Genomic DNA, 22,781 nt, shown 5'->3' with positions numbered 1-22,781 from the left:
AGACACCAGTGATGTCTGCAGCTTTCTCTATACCCAGTGTGGTGGAAGGAGAAAAAGGCAGCACTCTTCTTTCTAATTAAATCCACATAGCACACTTATTTTCTTGTTGTTTCAGCTAGGGGTATGCTGCTATCCCGGTATTTGGTAAAGAGAGATAATGATGGTTTGTTTTATAAATGACAAAAGAAAGACTGCTGCCTGCTGCCTAATCTGCAGAGGCACAATGATGGCATAGAACTTGCTTTCTCCTTTTCCTGAGAATAACTCCTCATGTTGGGTATATTTGGCCCATTGAAGTTATATATAATTCCTATTCTATGAGAATTTGTTTTATACCTTTGTGAATGAAGAGAATATACATGTCTTGTGTGTTTTGTTTTTATTGTTTAGGAGAAAACTGATGTGGAAGGAACCTTATTTGTTTATACAAGGTAAGAGTGTTTCACTTTTATAAAGAAACTAATAATCTTCGAAATAATATTTTAGCTCAGTTGTGTCACTTTTCTTCAAGTGCATGCAGTTTTATTTCAAAAAGAAGTAAAAGAATTAAATCTCAGTTTTGAAATTATTAGTTGACATGAAGAAGGGAATACCAAATGTCACCTGGTATATTCTGATGAATACTAATTTCAGAATATAATTTAAACTTCAATATAGATGAACTTAAATCGTTGACTGGGCACTGTTTAAAATAGATTAAATATTCTTTGATTCAAATGAGTGGCACAAAGTTCTTGAATATAATGCATTGGCAAGGAGCTAGAAGAACACTATCAGAAATACTAGATTGTTCAGTTAATATTTGGAAAAGGGTTTCATTGATCACTTTTCTTTTATTTTGAGATGGAGTCTCGCTCTGTCACCAAGGCTGGAATGCAGTGGCACAGTCACAGCTCTTGGCTTGCTGCAACCTCTGCCTCCTGGGTTCAAGTGATTCTCCTGCCTCAGCCTCCTGAGTAGCTGGGATTACAGGCATACGCCACCATGCCCAGCTAATTTTTAGTAGAGACGGAGGTTTCACCATGTTGATCAGGCTGGTCTCAAACTCCTGACCTCGTGATCCACCCGCCTTGGCCTCCTAAAGTGCTGGGATTACAGGCGTGAGCCACCACACCTGGCCGTTGATCACTTTTCTCCCACCCCTGACTCTTTAAAAAAGCATGATCCAAAATTGAAGATGTCTTTCAGTCCTCCATTGTCTAGTCAATAGAATATGTTTCAGGATAGATTTAATAAACTCATGTTTTTAGTCATTTCTTGTTATCAGATATTATTAATATCAAATTACAAGTGCATATAGAGACATACATTATGTATATTGGCTCAATAAATAAACTTTTCATTCACATAAACATTCACATAAAATGTCATAGCCAAAGGTCATCACCTTCAATGGGGGTACAAAGATGAAATTAAAAGGCCTAATATAAACCTTTCTAGGGGTATCTGTTTCACTGGGGAGACCGGAAATACACACACACAAGTGTATTTTCTTTCTACATATATTCATGTTTATGGTAAGCCATAATACAGGTAGAGTATCCTAAGTGCCAGTGGATAGATTCTGAGCAATGAATGGGCTGCTGTGATCATGGAAGGCTTTATCGCAAGCTTGTCCAACCCGCGGCCCGTGGGACACGTGGCCCAGGATGGCTTTGAATGTAGCCTGACAGAAATTCGTAAACTTTTTTAAAACATTAGAAGAGTTTGTTTTTTTTGTGGGTTTTTTTTTTTAGCTCATCAGCTATTGTTAGTGTATTTTATGTGTGGCCCAAGACAATTCTTCCGTTTCCAACGTGTCCCAGGGAAGCCAAAAGATTGGATACCCCTGCTTTATAGAGTGATGTGTCTTGAATTGGGCCTCAGGAATATGGTAGAACTTAGCTTGCACAGAGGAGAGGGAAGGCAGTCTCAATAGGAAGAGTGGCAAAAGCAGGGGCGGAGAACCTGGTGTGTTAAAGGTACAGTGAGGGAGATGTGGTGCAGAGGGCTTATATTGGTTTATAGTAGTTAGCAAGTGTAAAGAGATTTGCTAGCTTGGAATGGCAGACTCTGGATTTTGAGATTTATTTTCTTAGCAGTAGGAAGTTATTGAAGGCTTATGAACAGGAGAGTAATAGAGAAAATGTATGGGGAAAGTCAGTGTATTCACTTCATGGGGATGCACTAGTTCTGGAAGAAATTGGAGTCAGGACAGTGAGAAGATTATTGCGGTGGAGTAGATATGAAATGAGAGTTGGGATTAGAATAATAGAAATTGAAATGGAAAGGTATTGCAATGGTGAAATTGAAAAAATGACAATATTTTGAACATGGAAGATTGAGAATGACAAAAGCATTGGTGGAAATAGAAAGGCAGGAGGTCAAGAATGTGGTTTGAGGATCAGCCCTCATTTTACTTTGAAGTAATGATTTGGAACTGGTAGCAGGACATTCAGGTGGAGGTGTCCAGCCCCTCAGAGTAAGGGCAGGGCTGGAGATGATTTAGAGTTGTCTGAAGTAATTTGGTAGTTGAAACCATGAAATAAAAGCTGTTCTGTGAAGGAGTGAGTATGAAGACAAACTGATAAGGGTTTATCGTTAGGTTTGAGGGCCAGCAAGGATACAGATGAGTCAGCTGGAAAGATAAAAGCAGGACTAGAACAGCACAGAGAGGCCCATGCGGGGCAAAGCGTGGGCATGGTGGAGGCCGTGTGTTCTGGGCAGGGGGGAGCTCAGCTGCAGGGAGGAAGGTCTGTTCCAGGGGAGGCAGCAATGGGAGGTGGAAGGAAGGAATGGGAGGCAAGGCCAGCACGCTCGGTGACAAGGAAGTCAGGTTCTTCACAGTCTCAAAAGAGCAGTGGAGTACCCAAGAACCGTTGGCATATGAGTCTACATTATGCTCCCAAACATCCAAAGCACCAGAGCATGCCCCCAGGCAAGTTTATTGGGTAGAGTATGAGCACTCTTGAGGATTCTGAAGTTTACAACAAAAGCCATAGGGTTGCACTGTACTATGTGCCATGCACACAGGGTGCGTTCTCACTCATTTCTCACAACATGCATTATGATTCTTTGGAGAAGTGACAGAAAAGATGTATTAGTATGTATTAATGATTGATTTGGGGAATTTTTAGTGGGGTTTTTTTTTTAACTATGGAAGAGGAACAAATCATACAAATATTTTCTTTTGTACATCCAAACCAAATATAGGTTTGTATTTTCAAGGATTTCTTACTATACTCTAAGTCTCTAATGGAACTCTCAATTAAACAAAACATTAAATTGAGAAAAAAATCCTTTGCTGTTTTTTAGTCTTTTCTCCAAATCTAACTCCTCAAGAATGGGATGCCTCCCTTATCCCCTGCAAAACAAAAACCACCCAGATCCTAGAATGTTGAGGCCTTTCTTCAGTAGCAAATTACAAAAAGCATGTAAAACTCATGGTGGTTGGAGGGTGGGAGGCTTGTTACAGGGAATGGAGCTAGCAGTGATATATTTTGACTTCTCTTACGGAAGTTGCTTTAGAGCAGTTGGCACATTTATCCCCTGGGCCTATTTTCTAAATTATGAGATGGTATAGTAGCTGTACTATTAAAGACGTGAGATCCTGTTGTGATAATGAGATACGTGAAGAATCAAATTCTCGTTCTTGTATGAAAACACTTAATCCCATTTAAAAATCATGTCTTTCCTCCCTTGCCTTCCTTTCTGTGGTAGAGGGTTCATAGAGACACCCACTGGCGACTCCTGAGCTTGGCAGCTCCAGAAGACCCCTAACAGAGCTCTTTGGGAGTACATTTTCGTTCTTCCTCTGAATTTAAGTTGAAGTGATTATCATGATTATTTCTGGTATTGATTGTATGCTTACCACCACTTTACCCCTTTGTAAAATAAGCCAGGCAAGGATTGCCTCCCATCAATTTTAAAATTGGAGGTTTCAGAAGAAAATCCTGGTAGTGGTTATGTAGCTGTGTTCCTTGATCAGTATCAAATAGAGGTAAAATAAAACTAAGACATAAACAACTTGTCTTCCTGTTGCTCGTAACATTTCTGTGGGTTTTTAATAACAGCCCTAGCACCCTCATTTGAAGTAAATAAATGAATTCTGCTGCTTCACCTTCAGTGTGTAAGTATGTGGTGTTTCATTTGTCACCGGAAGTTGCACAGTTGAACTACTATATGGCTGTCACCCAAGGGTAGACGAATGCACATGTAGTTGTTAGAGTTTATACTCAGTATAATTTGGATTCTTTCTGCCTGGCAGAGTAGGCATTCAAGGTTTATTGAGTGAAATGAAAATAAAACATCACTAAATGTCACATTTTTATAGAGAAAAACTTTTAGGATAGTGGTTTATCTGTGAAGCTGTTCGCTTTGCATTGAAGAAAACAAAATATCTGCCCTTTGCACTGTTATGTAAACTTCTAGTTCAGGCTGTGTCCTCACAAGTTCGTTGTTCAGAGTTGCTTCATATCACTAAGAGATTTTGCAGGCTTCAATTTCAGACTAACACTTAAAATTTTCTATGAAAATTTTCTTCATATAATTGTGATGTATATACTCTAATATTAACTACCAAGATTGTTTAAAAGTATGTTTAATTAATTTAACTTTTAAAAAGTATTCTTTAAAAGTCAGTAATGTTTTAAAAAGTAGTTACTCTGCCTTAAAGGAATTTACAGCGTTAGGTTAAGAAATAAACAACATCTGTATACACACACACACACACCACAAATGAAGTATGACTCAATTTTACCAAATGAATCATCGTGCCAGTGCTGCTGCATTACATGGGAATTAGTCCATAATGATGCCAGTGGTGAAGAAGTACGTGTACAGGCTGCCTATATAAAGCTGCATATACAAACAAAGGTTGAGAGACACATCAGAATGTACTTATACTGAAAATATAGCATACTAAGCAATTTGTCTATTGATTTCCCCCTGACTCCTTGTGATTTTTAGGTCTGCTTCTCCAAAGCACGGATTCACCATTATGAATAGGCTGAGCATGGAAAATAGGACAGAACCTATTACTAAAGACTTGGATTTCCAACTCCAGGACCCTTTCCTTCTCTACAGAAATGCCAGATGTGAGTCTTTCTTACTACATTGGGTTATTTTACTTCTGAAGTTTGGCCAAGTGTTTAAAATTGTACAGTGTTTGCCATTGTGTCTGCATTTGGTATCAGTGGCTATAGGGGGTGGTCAGCATTTTAACAAATGCTAATGTTTAGGAAATGCATGCCCTGCTGATGGAATAGATTCTTCCTTGGAAGAGTTTAAGTGAATATAAATATGATGATATAAACCTTAAACCCTGTCTTTTGAAGCTTTATGGATTTGTAGTGTGAACCCATTGCTGATCTTAAGCCTGAGCAGGGCTGGGTGAGGCAAGTTCTTAGTGAAGAGACTGCAGAGAGACACACATAGGTGGCGCCCTGAACGAAGGATTAACGGGTCTGCTATGGCATTTTTTCTTTATGTATCACTTTTGGCCGAGTGTGCTGACAAAGTATTTGAGGGCCTGTATTGTAGGAGTGCCATCTTCTGAATACAAGTAAATAAAAAATCAAAGTCCAAAAAATTTCTTTCAGTCATTAAGAATTTAATAACCCTTTGTAATGTGGAAGTCGTAGTAGGTAACTAAATAGTCCTTGTCAGATTTGAAATGAAGTAGCCATCGCCTTTCTAATACTACATTTTACTCTCGTATCATTTCTGACCACTTGTGTTGCACTGCTGGTCAGCCCAGAGGAAGATTGCTGAAAATATGCCAGTTGCAGGGACATCTCTACACACAGAAAACAAGAACATAATACTCAATATATAAATACGTATGTGTGCACACACATGCACCTTATGCTTTGTGGACAGCTTTCATAAAGACCTTGCAGTGAAGAAATGTTTTCTGTATATTTTTCATCCTACTCTTTGAACTCAAGATACAAGAATTTGCCTACCATATACTATTCAGTGTAATTTTAATAATGAGTATAATGTAAATAATATTTGACATTTTAACCCCAATGCATCATTAAGATGCATTAAAATGATGCTGTATATAATTGTCATAATAGGTGGTCATTCTATTATTTAGAGAATAAATTTTTATGAGAGAAAAAAATAAAGCTATTGAAACTATAATATGACTTACTAATGGCAGGTCCTGTGAAATGAAAAGTTTTGCAATATAGAAAAATATTGTGTTTTCTCCTCATGTTTCTTTGCCGAAAGGTACACTTTATCAATTGTAGTTTATTACTAAAGACTTGGATTTCCAACTTCAGGACGCTTTCCTTCTCTACAGAAATGCCAGTTTGAATTGTTTATAGTTTGAATTGTTTTGTGTGCTTATAGTTATGTCAGGTTTTTTTTTTTGAGATTATTAGATTTTATGTCAAATTAATATATAATTTAAGTCCTAATAAAATAACTACAAAGTTACCTATAATCATCGTTTTTGGTTGCTTGTATTTTGGATAAATACATGGTCTGATCAGTTATAGGTAATATTTTATTTTAAATTCTTATTATAGATCACATATTAACTACTATACCAAAAATATAAAAACACAAACTCTCTTTAGGGAATCAATTTAAAAAATAACCTTCTTAAGTCCCACGGGGTTTATCTGATAGAAAATACTATTTAGATCTAATAAACATACACCTTGGTTCTAAGCATATGCTGTCCACTATGATAGTCACTAACTACTGTGGCCGTTTAGTACCTGAAATGTGGCTAGTCTGAACGGAGCTGTACTGTGAGTGTCAAATAGGCACCAATTTTCAGACAGTACAAAAAAAAAAAGGAAAAAAACCTCAATTATTAATTATTTTATATTAACATGTTGAAATGACAATATTTTGGATAAATTGGGCAAAATAAAATATATTATTAATTTCACCTGCTTCTTTGTGTTTTTTAATTTAAAATAACAGATGTGGCTCACCTCATATTTCTATTGAATGGCGCTGTTCTATTTTCATTTGTTTTTCATATTTTCTTTTATGTTTCCATATTTTATAATGATTTTCATTTAGTTTACCATATTTAATCATCACAATTTTGTAGAGTAGACATTTTCACTGCCATTTTGCAGATGAGGAAACGGAGACTCCAGTGAGGAGGCAGACTGTGTAAAAACCCACAGATTCTGATTGCACTTCCATTGCTTTTTCCACACCACCTGTACTGCTCTGCTATTAAACATGGATGCAAATTAAAGGCAGCCTTTGGGATGCATATTAAAATGTTTCTAATGAATTTCCATACAAAAGAAATACAATCAGTTGAACAACAAAGAGTGAAAGGGAATGGATCTATTTACTTTTCTGGATTCATTTTGCCTTTTTTTTTTTTTTTTTTTTTTGTCCTTTATATCTGATACTGATTGCCTTTGCACCCAGAGTCATTTGGTTTTATGTTGTTTGCAAAAGCCTTTTCAATCCCGGGCATCAAAGGTACACAGAAGGGTTTACCACAGGTGCTGTCAGAGTCTCAGATACCTCTTAAACGTTATAATAGAATTCAAATATGTTATATAATAATTATGTGTGGTTTACATGTTCTTTGGTGGCATATAGATTGGTTGGCCTTTCTTTGGGCAAGGAACTCAGCTTTACTCAGGATTGTTTTTGTAAGACTATTTCCTCAAGATATTCTGTATAGTCGAGAGTCTCTCTGTCTGGTCTTTGCATTTCACATCGGCTTATGTATGTCATAGGCCGTATTTGGGCATTTCAAGTAGACAAAGGTGGAATTGATAGAGGTTTGTGGTGAGGTTTTTTAGATTCATTAGGAGAGAAAAAACAATCCCTTTCTTGAATTGGATGAATGTAGAAGAGCAAAATAAAGAAAGGAAAATTCCAAACTCTCTTCATTTAATCAGCCAAAAAAAGATGCTTCATAAATAAAGTAACTTCATTCAAACACAAAATAGATTACTTTATTACAGAAAAGGGTTTATACATTGTTTAAAGGGTTTAAATTTTGTTAAAATGGGGTTTGACCTGTATGAACTTTAAAAGTAAATAAGATAGTTGTTAAAGTTAGGGCAAACATTTCATTCATTCATTTATTCAACAAACATTTACTGTCTGCGAAACACTATGTTCAGGCTTTATATGGGTTATCCCATAACTTTTTCTTGGAAATACTGTTATTCCTGTTTCATAAATGAGAATACTAAGGTTAAAGGGATTAAGTGATACACCGTGGTCCATGACTATTTTGAGATGGAAACACCATTTGAACCAAGAAACCTTAACTTCGAGACCCGAGGCCCAAGCAGTGAAGTACTAGCAGTAAATAATGCATTTGAGCAAAGTTTATCATTTACAAACACTTAGTTATTTTAGAGTACACTCCAGGGTTTAAAAAGCAAGTTTGTTTAGCCTTGAGATTCAAGCATATATCAGTTATTAGAGAGATTAGTTTTTACCAGATTAAAAACTAATTTAACAAAAAGCTGAATTAGACCACTTCTTTTGTAATATTCCCCTATAGTAATCATTTACTGTGTTTTTCATTTCGCAACTAAATAAGATATAAGCATATGGAAATATATTTTCCCAAATATAATACTTAAGTTATAGACAGCAATGACATGGGGATTCCTTTCTTTTCTTGCTTTTTCAGTTGAGACAGAGTCTTGCTCTATTTGTCCAGGCTGGAGTGCAGTGGCACAATCTCGGCTTATTGCAGCCTCCACCTCCCAAGTTCAAGCAATTCTCCTGCCTCAGCCTCTGAGTAGCTGGGATTATAGGTGTGCGGCACCATGCCTGGCTGATTTTTGTATTTTCAGTAGGGACAGGGTTTCACCATGTTGGCCAGGATGGTCTCAAACTCCTGACTTCAAGTGATCACCCACCTTGGCCTCCTAAAGGGCTGGGATTATAGGCGTGAGCCACCACGCCCGGCCCCTTTCCTTTCCCTTTCCCTTTTCTTTCCTCTTTCTCTTTGCTCTGCTCCTGCTCCTGCTCTGCTCTTTAGAGACAAGTTCTTGCTGTGTCGCCCAGGCTGGAGTGTAATGGCATGGTCATAGCCACATTGCAACCTTGAACTCCTGGGCTAAACCACCATACCCAGATAATTTAAAACAACCTTTTTAGAGACAGGATCTTGCTGTGTTTCCCAGGCTGGTTTCAAATTCCTGGCCTCAAGTGATCTTCCCACCTCAGCCTCCTGAGTAGTTGGCATTACAGGGGGGAGCCACCATGCCCAGCTGACAGGGAGATTTCAGAGCTAGGCCAACAAGTTGAATATATTATTATCCACAATTATAGGATTGCAATGAAATTTTTTTTAGATGCTGGATTTTATTGCAGATGTAAACCTGAAGTTTAGATCAAATCAGAAAAGACAAACTTAAGATATTTAGGACCAAAACTATTTTAGAAAACTCCTCCTAAGTCTTAAAGTGAATTTACCATTTGGGGTAGTTTTGTATGAAAAAAGAAATGACAGTTTAAATCCTTGATTAACATTTATAGGATCTGGGAAAAACTGCTATAAATAATGGAAATAGTACCCTGAATGAAAAGGAAAATTACAGGTAGCCCCCATCTTCTAAATAGGCCATCTTCAAAAAAGTTACCTTTTAAAGTGATTGGTTGGTAGACTTTTGGGTAAACCATGGCAGAGTGAGCACACTCCTAGTTTTCCTGAAATTCTCTTGAAATGACAGTAAAAGTATAAAAAAGACATAAACCCAAAGGGTGAAGGATCCATTTTACGAAAGAGATAGAATAAACAAGAAATAGAAAGCATGCTGTAATAGCTTTATTGTTCACAAACATGAGCGTTGCCTCCTTACAGAGGGTTATTTATCTTTGCTCTGTTGGCTGTACCACGCATTGACCCACCTGCAGAATGATAATATGTACTTACCTTGTTGTACTCAAGTATGGCTATACTAATTGTTTTGGCCAGTGAAATTTGGGTGAAAGTGATATGTATCACTTCTGAGCAAATATTTTAAGAACTAGCTCAAGATTTACTGCCTTTTTTCCTTCTGCCATGATGACCAGCAATATTCCAGGCAGAGGCTACTTTGTCAGCCTAGGTTCTGAAATGAAGATAACATGGCACAGAGGTAACAATGACCCATGATGGACACGTAGCTTGTAGAAATAAACCTTTGTCATTGTAAGCTAAGCCATTGAGATTTCGGTGTCATTTGTTACTGTAGCATAACTTGGCCTATTGTGACTGATATACAAACTGTCCAGGAAGAAGGGAATCTCCCAAAGCAAAGGTGAAGAGTCCCGTAATGACCCCTGTGCAACTGGAGGGAATTTAAATTAAAGTCAAAGGGTGAATTGCTTCAGGAATGGTATCCAAGAAAAAATTTACAACTGATAGTTTGAATCTATTGGGACATTTACAGTTACTTTTTAAGAGTTTGGTGATGATATGAGGAGCATTGAAAACTAAGGGGGAGGGAGACAAAAGAACCCCTTTTTAATTCCTGGGAAAACAAAATATTGAACAAAAAAGGAAATGTAATCATAATACACCATGTAGCTCTGCAAATCATAATACATAGTTAAAGACACTGAATATGAAAGCATTATATTGGAAGGATGGGGTTGTATGTGTGTGTATTTGTGTGTGAATTTGTGTGTATTGTAAGAAAACTGAATCCTCTTCAGTCAATTTTTAAAAATCAAGAAATGGTACATACATGATATATGGGAAAGGGATTTAAATACCATAAGAAAAATTGGATGAGAAATAAATGGAGAGCAGAAAGAACTGTCATAGATGTAATTTAAATTGCTTTTAGGGAGCAGTAATCAAGAATGGAGTGACTAGAGAAGGATTCTATTTGCTATAAACTTCATAGTATTATTTAACTTTTAAAATTATGTACGTGTATTATCTTCATGAAAATAAAAACTAGAAATATAATTGGATATCAAAATACACTCTCATAAAAAACATAATTATAGTTGTGGTTAGCTTTCCAAGTCAACTCACAAAAGCCTTTCTAGCCCACTGTGTACCTATTTAAGAGTAGCATACTAGTATTATAATGATGTACATATGAAATATAGCACTAGCTTATGTAGGATTATTTCTGTAGGAAAATCCATTCAAGAATAAAACTGTATAGAGGCCAAGAATATAATTTCCTTAGCAGCAGGGCAGAGTGCTTCTAATGCCTGTTTGTATCAACAAATCGTTTGTAAAGCTGGGAGTTCCTGTAAGTTCTTTTTTTTAAGCATGTGTGGTAATAGTAAACCTTTTGAAGTCTTCACAGCCATGTTTCTTAATTCTGGAGTGGTTCTGTAGCTTCTCTCCTTCTTTCTGTCCCCACTTCTATTCCAGTTCAGGTTTTCATTATGTGTTGTTACTTGGGATGTTTCATAACCCCCCATAGCAAAAAGGAATTGAACTTGTGGTATCATCCAAAATAGAATAAGTTCACTACAATATATCTCTCCCACTGTTTACAACTAAAAGTTCTGGGCAGATTACGAAAGCAACTAACTGGGGCCTCTGAAAGTAAATGACAACAGACACACTGAGGAGAGCAATCAGAACTTGAAGAAAAACTGCTGTGGTGGTGAGTTCCTGGCTTTATTCTTTCCTCTTTTATCAACTGGCTTTGACCCAAGAATGCGCCAAGTCACAGAACTCTAGGAAAAAAAATAACAAAACCTGAGAGAAACTCCTCTTTCTAAAGACTTCCCCCTTTTCTTTCCTTACCTCCCCTTTTCTCTTCTACCCCTACCGTGAAGCCAGTTGCAGGGAAAGCTGAACTGCCACTGTGGTGGTCATGGTGCTGGCGCAGGCACCTGACATCCCAAGAAAGAGCCTGTCTCTGCCCCTGTGGTCTGAAGAGTGTGAGGAAAATCCCATTATGTATTTTTATTTTTATTTTCTTTTGCTGCACAGACTGCCTGACAGTGTGAGAGTCTAAAACCCTGAGATAAACCGTGACTTTGTAGCCGGAAGCCTGGGGAAAAAGGCCCCTGACAGCTGGCGAGTGGGAGCAATTCTAGAGGAGGGAGCTGGATAAGGAGATCTCCTAATTCTGTCTAGGAACTGATGCAAATCCTGAGTCCACCTGTGAGCTACATACATGTAACAGAACCCAGGAAATAACAACAGCTTTGAGAATTAACTTACAATATAAACCAGATTTCAGACTAGTATATGTATAGGGCAGACATAAACACCTTTGAAAATGGGCGCGGTGGCTCACGCCTGTAATCCCAGCACTTTGGGAGGCCGAGGCGGGCAGATCACGAGGTCAGATCGAGACCATCCTGGCTAATACGGTGAAACCCCGTCTCTGCTAAAAATACAAAAAAAATTAGCAGAGTGTGGTGGCAGGCGCCTGTAATCCCAGCTACTTGGGAGGCTGAGGCAGGAGAATGGCATGAACCCAGGAGGTGGAGCTTGCAATGAGCCAAGATCGCACCACTGCACTCCAGCCTGGGCGACAGAGGAAGACTCATCTCAAAAAAAAAAAAAGAAAAAGAAAATGAAACCGACGTGGGAAGCATCATCTACAGACAGCAAGACAGAGCTTCTTATCTAAACCTAACTGAATTGATTGATTTCTCAAATATACAAAATGCACATTCTCTGGAGGGTTTCAAGAGGACTCTGAGTCTCACAAAATAATAAAAATGTCCAGGGTGCAATCCAAAATTACTAGCCAGGAAAATATGCCAAACTGTCGAGGAAAAAATCAGTAGCCACCCTGAGATGATCTGGATGTTAGAATTATAAGATAGTGACATTAAGATAGTTATTACCATGCTCTGTGAGGTAAAACTGGATACTCTTGAAAGAATGGAAAGATAGAAATTCTTGGCATAAAAACAGGTATAAAAAATAACCAAATGGAAAATTTGGAACTGAATAGTATTTCTTGGATGGTCTTAATAGCAAAATGTAGATGACAGTGGAAAGAAGAGTTAGTGAACTCATAGATAGGTCAATAGAAATTTTCAAACCTGAAGAATATAGAGCCAAAATGTTTTTAAAAAATGAACAGGCCTTCAGAAATCTGTGGGGCAATATCAGAAGGTCTAATTTGTGCCATCGAAGTCTAGTAAAGAGGAGAGACTCATAAATATTTGAAAAAATAGTGTCCAAAACCTTTCCCAATCTAGTGAAGGAGACAAATGTATAGATTCAAGGAACTCAGTGAATCCCCAAACAGAATAAACCCAAAGAAAACCATGCCCATGACATGACATTTAGTCACAATCAAACTGCTGAAAAACAAAGATTTTTTTTTTTTTTTTTTAATCTTGAAAGCAAACCAGAGAAAACCATTGTGTTACATCTAGGATAATAATGTTTTGAATGACTACAGATTTCTTATCAGAAATTATGTAGGCCAGAAGACAGTGGAGCAACATTTTCAAGTTTGGAAATAAAAGAGCTATTAACCTAGAATTCTATTTCCAGCAAAAATATCATTCAGGAATGAAGGTGAAATAAAGACATACTCAGATAAAGGAAACATAAAAAGAACTTTTTTTTTTTTTTTGCCAGAAGACCTGCTGTAGAATAAATGCTAAAAGGAAATTCTTCAGGCTGGAAGGAATAATATCAAAGGGAAAGCTGGAATTGCAGGATGAAGTAAGAACAACAGAAATAGTAAATATATGGGTAATTACAAGAGATTTATTTTTTCTCCTCTCAAATTATTTAAAATACATATGACTGTTGAAAGCAAAAGTTATAATATTGTCAGGGGGAGGTTCAGTGTATATGGATGTGATACATGTGACAACTATAATATAAAAAGAGAGGGTAAATGGACCTGTATGCTTATAGAGCCTTTACATTCTATTTGAAGTGGTAAAAGAAAAACTCTAAGTAGACTGGGTAAAGTTAGATATGTATATTGTATTTCTTAGAGCAAGCACTAAAAAGAAATATAGAGATATCACCAAGAGATAAAATAGAATACTAAAAAATTCAAATAACCCAAAAGAAGACAAGAAAGAAGGTAATAGGAGAGCAAAAAATATGACAAACATTAAACAAAAAATAAAATGGTAGACCTACCCAAGTTCAACCATATCGGTAGTTACGTTACATGTAAATGGGCTAACATAGTGATTAAAAGACAGATATTGCCAGATTGGATTAAAAAAAGCATGGCCTAACTATATGCTTTCTACACAAAACCCGTTTTAAATGTAACGATATAGATAGGTTAAAGGTAAAAGGATGAAGAAGATATACCATGCAAATACTAATGAAAAGAAAACTGGGGTGTTTAGATTAACATCAGACAAAGTAGATGTCAGAACAATGAAAATTACCAGGGATAAAAAACGACATTACATAATGATATAGGGATAAAGTCATCCAAAAGGCATAATAATTATTAATGTATATGCACCTAAATACAGAGCTTCAAAGTATGTGAAGCAAAAAGTGATAGAACTGAAAGGAGAAGTTTTTGTTTTTTTTTAATTCTGCAATTACACTTGGAGAATTTAGTGCTCCACTTTCTACAATCAATAGAGCAAGAGGACAGAAAACAGCAAGTATATGGAAGACTTGAACAACACTATCAACTAAACACAGCTGTCATTTGTATTACATTCTATGGAACGACAGCAGAATGCACGTTCTTCTCAAGTGCACGTGAAACATTCCCCAAGATAAACCTCATCGTAGGTCATAAAGCAAACCTTAAAAATTTTTAAAGAATTGAAATAATACAAAGTATATTCTTGGGACCACAATAGAATTAAATTAGACGTCAACAACAGAAAGGTATCTGGAATATCCCCAAATATTTGGAAATTAAACAGCACACTTCTGAAAAACTCCTGTCAAAGAAGAAAGAAAATTAGAGAACATTTGAACTGAATAACAATGAAAATTGTAATATTTCAAGTGCAACCAAAGTTGGACTTAGAGGGAAATTTATAGCATCAAATACCTGTACTGGAAAAGAAGAAAGTTCTTAAGTCAGTAATTCAAACGTTCGCTTAAAGAAAATAGGAGAAGAGTATATTAAATCCAAAGCAAACAGAAGGAAAGAAATAAAAAGAAGAGAAATCAATGAGATAAAAAACAGAAAAACTGTTTAGAGAAAATTAGTGAAACCAAAACCTGATTATCTTTGAAAAGAATCAGTAAAACTGATAAATACCTGGCCAGACTGATGAAGGAAAAAAAAAAAAGAAGACACAAATTAGCAATATGAGAAATGAAAGAAAGTCTATCTACAGACATTAAAAGGATAATAAGGGAGTACTATAATTCAGCAACTTAGATGAAATGGACTAATTCATTGAGAAATACAAATCATCAGAATTAACTCAAGAAAAATAGGTAACCTAAATAGTCCCATAATAAGGAATTGAATTTGTAATTAAAAATCTAACAAAACCCCAAGTTCAGATAGTTTAACTGGTGAATTCTACCAAATATTCAAGGGAGGAGTAATACCAATATAATGCCAATTCTACACAATCTCTTTCAGAAAGTAGAAGAGGTAATATTTTCCAACTCATTTTATGAGGGCAGCATTATCCTGATACCAGAACAAGGCAAAGACATTTCAAGAAAAGAGAATTATCGATCAATGTCTCTTGTGAATATAGGTATAAAAATCCTCAGCAAAATGCGAATAAAATAATGTTTATAGTAGCATTATTCACAATAGCCAAATGATGGGAATAACCCAAACATCCATCAATGAATGAATGGATAAACAAAATATTATATACACATACAATGGAATATTATTCAACCTCAAAAGAGAATAAAATTATGATATATATACTACAACATGAATGAACCTTGAAGACATTATGCTAAGTTAAACCGGACACAAAAGAACAAATATTGTATGATTCCGCTTCTGTGAGGTACCTAGAGTAGTCAAATTCATATAGACAGAAAGTAAAATAGTGGTTTTCAGGGGCTTCAGGGAATGGAGAGTGGGGAGTTATCTTTTAATGGGTACAGAGTTTTAGTTTGGGATGATGAAAAAGTTCTGGAGATGGATAGTGGTGATGGTTGCACGATATTGTGGATGTGCTTAATGCCACTGAACTGCATATTTTAAACTGGAAATTTAATGTTTTTAATATTTTAACACAATAAAAAGGAAAAAATACTAGCAAATTGAATCCAGCAATTCATAAAAAGGATATGCCATTAGCCTTATAATTCCCATCTGGCTTATCCCCTCCATCCAAAACCACAGCTGGATTTATCTTCCTATAGCACAAACCTAATTAAGTTGCTTTCCTTCTCAAAATCTGAAATGCCTTTGAAGTAAAACTTTCCACCTAACATTTAAAGCTTGCTGTAGTCAGGTCAGTTACCCTTTCAGGTCATGTCGGCTACTACTCTTGCACGCTTGCCTAATGCTCCAAGTAAACAACTGCATATACACTTTCCCAGAACACTCTTACCTGCGTGCTTTTAAATATTTTTTTTTCTCCTTGAATTCTCTCCCTCATTCTGACCAATCTCTACCAGATAAATTCTACTCATTTCAAAACCCAGCTGGAACTTTACCTCCCTGGATGTTTTTGTGATTCCCCTGTATAGCTGTGATGTCTCACTGCAGCGTATATGTCTTTTATGTTGTACTTATGTTTGCTTTGCCCATTTGTTATTGACCACTTGTCTGTTGAAACTGATTCTGTGTTGGATTTTGGAAGTAACGAATAAGATATATCCCTCCCCCTTACAGTTTACCGTCCTAGCACAAAAGACAGACATGTAAACATATATGTTCAAAATAACATGCTAAATCTGAGCTAGAAATAAAGGCAATTACTAGTTGTGCTTATATTTTACCTTATGTATAATATTTTGTCCTAGCTTCTCTGTTAGAGTGCAAGCACGTTCAGGACAAAGGTGTCTTTCCAGTCCCCCATAGCACTGAATTCCTTGCATTAAACGTGCACAATTAAATATTTGCAATGAGTACTGAATTGTTTTTATTGGATTTCTTTATTCAAAGCTACTGATTAAACTTAACCTAAAAGTTCACAACTATTTCTTTATTTTTTCTTCTGGAGCATTAGCCATTAGGCATTAAGGAACCTCTGTGGTTCCTGTGTAGAAACTCAAAGCAGTAAGTAATTTTAGCAGCTTACCTAGGAACTGCTCAGCTTCTCAAGGTTACTTTAATATATACAGTAGTAACATTTACCTAAAAGTTCCTAGAGGTAATTGTGAGTTGTGAGAATGTCATACATCCTCATCATGGGAAATTTAATAGTTCAAGGAAGAGATATGTAATATGGGAAAATGTTAGTTTTATCTATGTGAATGAGATGATGTATAATGCAGATATATAATATAAATTTTCTTTATAGAACTTTATTTAAATTCTAAAAAGCACTTTTATGGATGTCTCCTTCAATTTGTTTTATGCTTATTGAGATATTGTGATTTGATATTTAAGAGGTTCATTCACTATTTTAAACTTGATATCTTAATTATGATACATGAAAACAGGTCACATCTCTGTTTCCTCCTGGCCCTGTTAAACCATGGCCGTGTGGTTTAAACAGAAAAGCTTATGCTATAGATGTTTTATCTGTAAATGAAATAAGAATTTTTTTTCCTTTTTATAGAAGCAACAAAATAAATAACTCTTTATTAAAAATAGTTAAAGGTAGTATTACCAAACACTAGATTTAAAATGACACTTATAAGCATTTACTATAAAACAAAAAATGATAAATTTTACCTCATCAAAAGTAAAAATTTCATCAAATTAAAAACTTCTGTTCTTAAGATACCTTTAGGAAAATGAAAAGAAAAACCAGACTGGGAAAACATATTGAGAACATGTACATATATCTGACACAGCACTATATTGAGAATATGTAAATAACACTTAGAAATTAACAACAGAAAGACAAGCCAACTTAAAAATTAGCAAAAGATTTGAAAAGACGCTTTAAAATTAAAGAAGATGTACAAATACCAATAGTCATATGAAAAGATTCTTAACATTATTCATCAGGTACTTTGAAGTTAATGCATGTAGCAGTAGTTTCTTGCTTTTTATTCTGTGTAATATTCCACTGTATCATTATATTGCAGTCTGTTTATTCTCCTATCGATAGATATTTGAGTTGTTTCCAAATTTGAGCTATTCTGAATAAAGTTGCCATGAACATTCCCGTCCATGTTTTTTAGGTGGATATGTATGCTTATCTGTCTTGGGTTTATACCTAGGAGTGAAATTGATGGGGACATAGTGTAGGGGTTTGTTTAGCTTTAGAGATACTGCTGAACAGTTATGTGCCCATTTATACTCTCTCCAATAATGTCTAAGTTTTCCCATTTGCTCCACATCCTTGTCAGAACTTGATATTGTTTGTTTGTTTTTAATTTTCTGGGGATTCTGAAGTGATATCTCATTCTGATTTTAATTTGCATTTTACCATAACAACAGATTGTATTGAGCATTTCTTCATATGCTTATTGGACATTGGAAACCTATGCAGATTAAAGCCCAAATAAGAATATCACATACTCCTTAGAATGGCTAAAATTAAAAAGACAAGTGTTAATGAGGATGTGGAGCAATGGAAACTTTGATACATTGCTTGTGAAAGAGTAATATGCTACAACTACTTTGGAGAACTATTTGGCAATTTCTTATAAACTTAAACATATAACTAGCGTATGATCCAACAAGTTCCATTCATAGTTATTTACTTAAGAGAAACAGGCTGGGCACGGTGGCTCACGCCTGTAATCGCAACACTATGGGAGGCTGAGGCGGGCAGATCGCTGGAGGTCAGGAGTTCGAGACGAGCCTGGCCAACATGGTGAAACCCCCTCTCTACTAAAAATACAAAAATTAGCCAGGCATGGTGGCAGGCCCCTGTGATCCCAGCTACTGGGGAGGCCAAGGCAGGATGGCTTGAACCCTGAAGGTGGAGGTTGTAGTGAGCCAAGATGGGACCATTGCACTCCAGTCTGGGTGATGAAGCCAGACTCCATCTCAAAAACAAACAAACAAAAGGCCAGGCGCTGTGGCTCATGCCTGTATTTCCAACACTTTGGGAGGCCGAAGCAGGCGGATCACCTGAGGTCAGGAGTTTGAGACCAGCCTGGCCAACATGGCGAAACCCCATCTCTACTAAAAATAAAAAAAATTAGCCAGGCTTGATGGCGGGCACCTGTAATCCCAGCAATTTGGGAGCCTGAGGCAGGAGAATCTCTTGAACGCGGGAGGCGCAGGTTGCAGCAGTGAGCCAAGATCGTGCCATTGCACTCCAGCCTGGGTGACAGAGCGAGACTCCAAAAGCACATGTCCACACAAAGACTTCTACACAAATGCTCAAAGCAGTTTTATTCATAATAGCAAAAAAATCTAGTAATAACCTGGATACCCATCAACAGTTACATAGATGAACAAATTTTGGTATATAATAATAGAACACTACTCAGCAATAAGAAGAAATGAACTACTGATATATTCAACATGAATTAATTTCAGAAACATGTTGAGCAAAGCAAGCCATCTACGAAAGAGGATATACTGTACGACCCCATTTGTATGAAGCTGAAGAACAGGCAAAACTGATCTAGGGTGATAGAAGTAAAAAATTGGTTGTCTCTGCTGGGGCTGGTGGTGGAAGTGGGGTGTGGTTGTTGACTGGAAAACGGTGATAAAAATATTTTATATCTTGTTTTCAGTGTTGGTTACATAAGAGTGTTTTATTGCCAACTCACTGAGCAGAACACTTTAAGATCTGTGCATTTTCTTGTACATAAATGATTCTTCAATGTAAGAAAGTAGAAATAATTGAACCTTATAAAAGAAGTATTTAAATAAATGAATATTTAAGGATAATTTTTTACCCTTCTTTATTTTCCTGACATTTATTAACCAGTGTTTCTGCCAACCCTGATCTCTGCTGTTAGTTAGAATATTACACTAACTCTTTACTACTTTGTGTCTTGGCTTTTTCAACCTGGAAATAAAGCAGTCCTTGTTCTAAAACACATCTTCAGTACTTTAAACCAACATAATACCAAAAGCTTGATGTCAACTGAAAGCCCCAAGTAATGTGAGGTAATAGAAATAGTTGAGTCTGCATTTCTAGTTTCCAGATCAGTGAGAAGGCTATGCCCCCTTTCTCTGGGTTGCGAGATCTCCTTTCTCCCCATGGTCAGAGAAGCAAGATTTCTCTTTGCCAAAAATATGGAAACCGTACAACTTAATATTTTTCCTGAGTGGAGGGAATTAACCTTCCACTTCTCTCTTGAGAGTCAATTTTTTAAAATGTCAATTTCCTAGCAAAGAGGAGCCTTAGCATCTATTCTGCAGTGCTTTCTCTAGAATGAAACATATAAAAACAATACAGTTTAAAAATATAATAGTAGATATTTTCTTGGTGGCTTATTATAGAACATCTTATGAAGTATAAACTTGATTTTCTTCCAAAACTCCAAAGTTAAAGTGTACCTGTATATACCCATTGTAAATAATAGCAGTAAGAAAGTCAAATTTAGAGAACAATGATGAGTCATAATTTGGAAACAATATTGCTCACTATACTTAGAATGCATTTTGTAAAACGTTTTCTCTGCCACTATGTTACCGTTAATTAATTGGTTGCTAATTATCTAGGCTATTGAGAAGGCAGTGGTATGGATAATAAATTACAGGCCCCTTATGGGCAGAGACCATATCTTATATTTTCCTTATATTCTGTGGTGCGAAATAAACACAGGAAATAAACAGATTTAGATAAGAAATAGACATGTACAGTGTACTTAACAAAACTGGCAACTCACTTATATTCTAGAATTGTTATATATGTATATATGTATCTGATGATTTTGTGCAGTGTCTGGAACATCAGAATGCATAAGACAAAGCTTTGAAGATACACTGCTTGGAGTGATCAAGCAGGAGTCACAAAGTTGTCAAGCTTTCCAAAATGTCTTCCTGTTTCCCACTTCATGGTAGAGACTGAGAATGACACCTCTCCAACGAAGGCAAACCAGTAGCCACAGCTGAACTCTGTGATTCACCTCTCCATGGCCGAGCATGCTAACAGATCTGTGCTTTTTAAGCTTTCTCCTAGGCTTCAGGCTACATGGAGGAATAAAAGCTCTTCCAACTTAACAAATTCTAAGACTTGGAGACTTTGTTACGTCTTTTCTTAACCTTGCAATCAGTTTAGGCAATGACTACAAAAGCAATTTGGAAAGTTAAAAGTGAACTCTGTGTAAATTTATTACCAAGTAAATGAAAGACACATTATCTGCCCAGAGATAATTGAGGGTTGTTTTCCATTCTAGGATATTTATTGGCATATTGATAGTCGCAAATAGTAGTTCCTAATCTTCTGTGAGTCACAAACCCCTATGAGAATCTGAAGACTTTTCTTCTTCCCTTTTTTCCTTCATTTCTTCCTTCTTTACTTCCTACTTTCCTTCCTCCCCCTCCCTCCCTCCCTCTCCCCCTTTCCTCAAATATATTTGCTTGACTACGCTTTGCACTTTTTCACCTCCCAAAATTTGCATATATACATGACATTTTGCATATAGTTTTAGGGATTTTATTGAACCCCTAAAGCTCTCTAGGGTCAAGAAACTAATATTTAAAGTAACTATATGGCTAAAAATACTTGACATTCTTATTAGGCAAAAACTTAGTATTTGCAGGAATAACAGAATACATTTCTCTTCGGGATCTGCCCAGCAAGACAAGACCTTAAAGTAGACTAATTCACATCACGAGCAGTATGGAATGGGAGCTGAGGAATTTGACATTTCATATTTAGTCAGAATAGGTAACCTATACAGTCCTGAGGCTCTTTTACTGTATGTGAGAGGAGTGGTTGGTTGCATTAGAAACTTTCAAGGATTCCTTTTAAGCCTGCACTTAATGAGAAAGAAAGAAGAGCCACCAAAATTTAAAAATTATAATGTGGTCACTGAATCTTACTTTATGTCTCCAATTCTCCTTTGCCATTCTGACTGAAAAATTGATCTATTTATTATGCACCATTGCTTAGAGAGCTAACGTGTTAATATATGATAAAGGGTTATACATCTACTGTGACTTGAGTGATGAAACTTGTCACTCTGACCTTTAATCCAGAATGACTTTTTTGTTCTCTGTCAGTACTCCAGTTAGGCTGAAAGGAAGGGATCTAAACTCTAAAGAAAACTATCCATCTAAAGAACTGGTGTTCTGCCAGTTAAAGAAGGCTCTGAAAAATCTCAAGTAAAGCAGAATTTCACTCTTGAGCCTTGTGGTATCTCTGGATTTTGTATTTCTGTTTTTCTGTGTGTTGAGTTGTGACACCAGATAGTTCCTTGAAACACACACATAAGCAGATACACAGCGTGGGTAAACAACCCTTCTCTTCACCCTGACCACCCAATTAACACAGTTTCTACTTTTCCATCATAACTGCCAGGGGACTCATGGAGAGAACCTTCATGTGAATATATACATTTCTTATGTAACTTAACAATCTGACATGCTGAGGTGAGGAAAAACCCATGTGGCAAAGTCATATATGGTGATTTACAGCTACTACAAAGCAAAGTCACTTGTTTTATCCTGAACCATAAAGATTATTAAGGTTCTCGGCTTGACCAAGAAAACATAGTAATGCTATTCAGATTCATACACTGCATCTGTGGCTTGGACATGCAGTGTATTTTATATTTTGTGTTTAAGAGAGCCCAGTTTAGCATGGTGGAAGTCTAAATCTTGGCAGAGAAAAGCTGGGTTCCAAAACATTTTCTTAAATGGTTAATAAGGAAAGCATCTTTTAGTTTCCCTACCCTTTAT

At 36.3% G+C, this 22,781-nt stretch overlaps 1 protein-coding gene across 7 annotated transcripts in view; it reads left to right on the top strand.

Moving 5' to 3' along the window:
- DCP1B (decapping mRNA 1B) overlaps positions 1–22,781 on the top strand; it is a 68,706-nt gene that overhangs the window by 6,191 nt on the left and 39,734 nt on the right. For all 7 annotated transcript variants that reach the window (XR_008511763.1, XM_054526587.2, XM_054526585.1 and 4 more), the window contains 2 exon segments: positions 391–431; positions 4,948–5,075. Coding sequence is in view for 6 of the 7 variants with exons in the window: in XM_054526587.2 (XP_054382562.1) it covers positions 391–431; positions 4,948–5,075 (169 nt within the window). In the remaining variant the exon portion in view is untranslated.

This window comes from Pongo abelii, chromosome 10 (assembly GCF_028885655.2).
Source record: "Pongo abelii isolate AG06213 chromosome 10, NHGRI_mPonAbe1-v2.0_pri, whole genome shotgun sequence".
Lineage (NCBI taxonomy): Eukaryota > Metazoa > Chordata > Mammalia > Primates > Hominidae > Pongo > Pongo abelii.
This window is presented reverse-complemented; position numbering and strand designations above follow the sequence as displayed.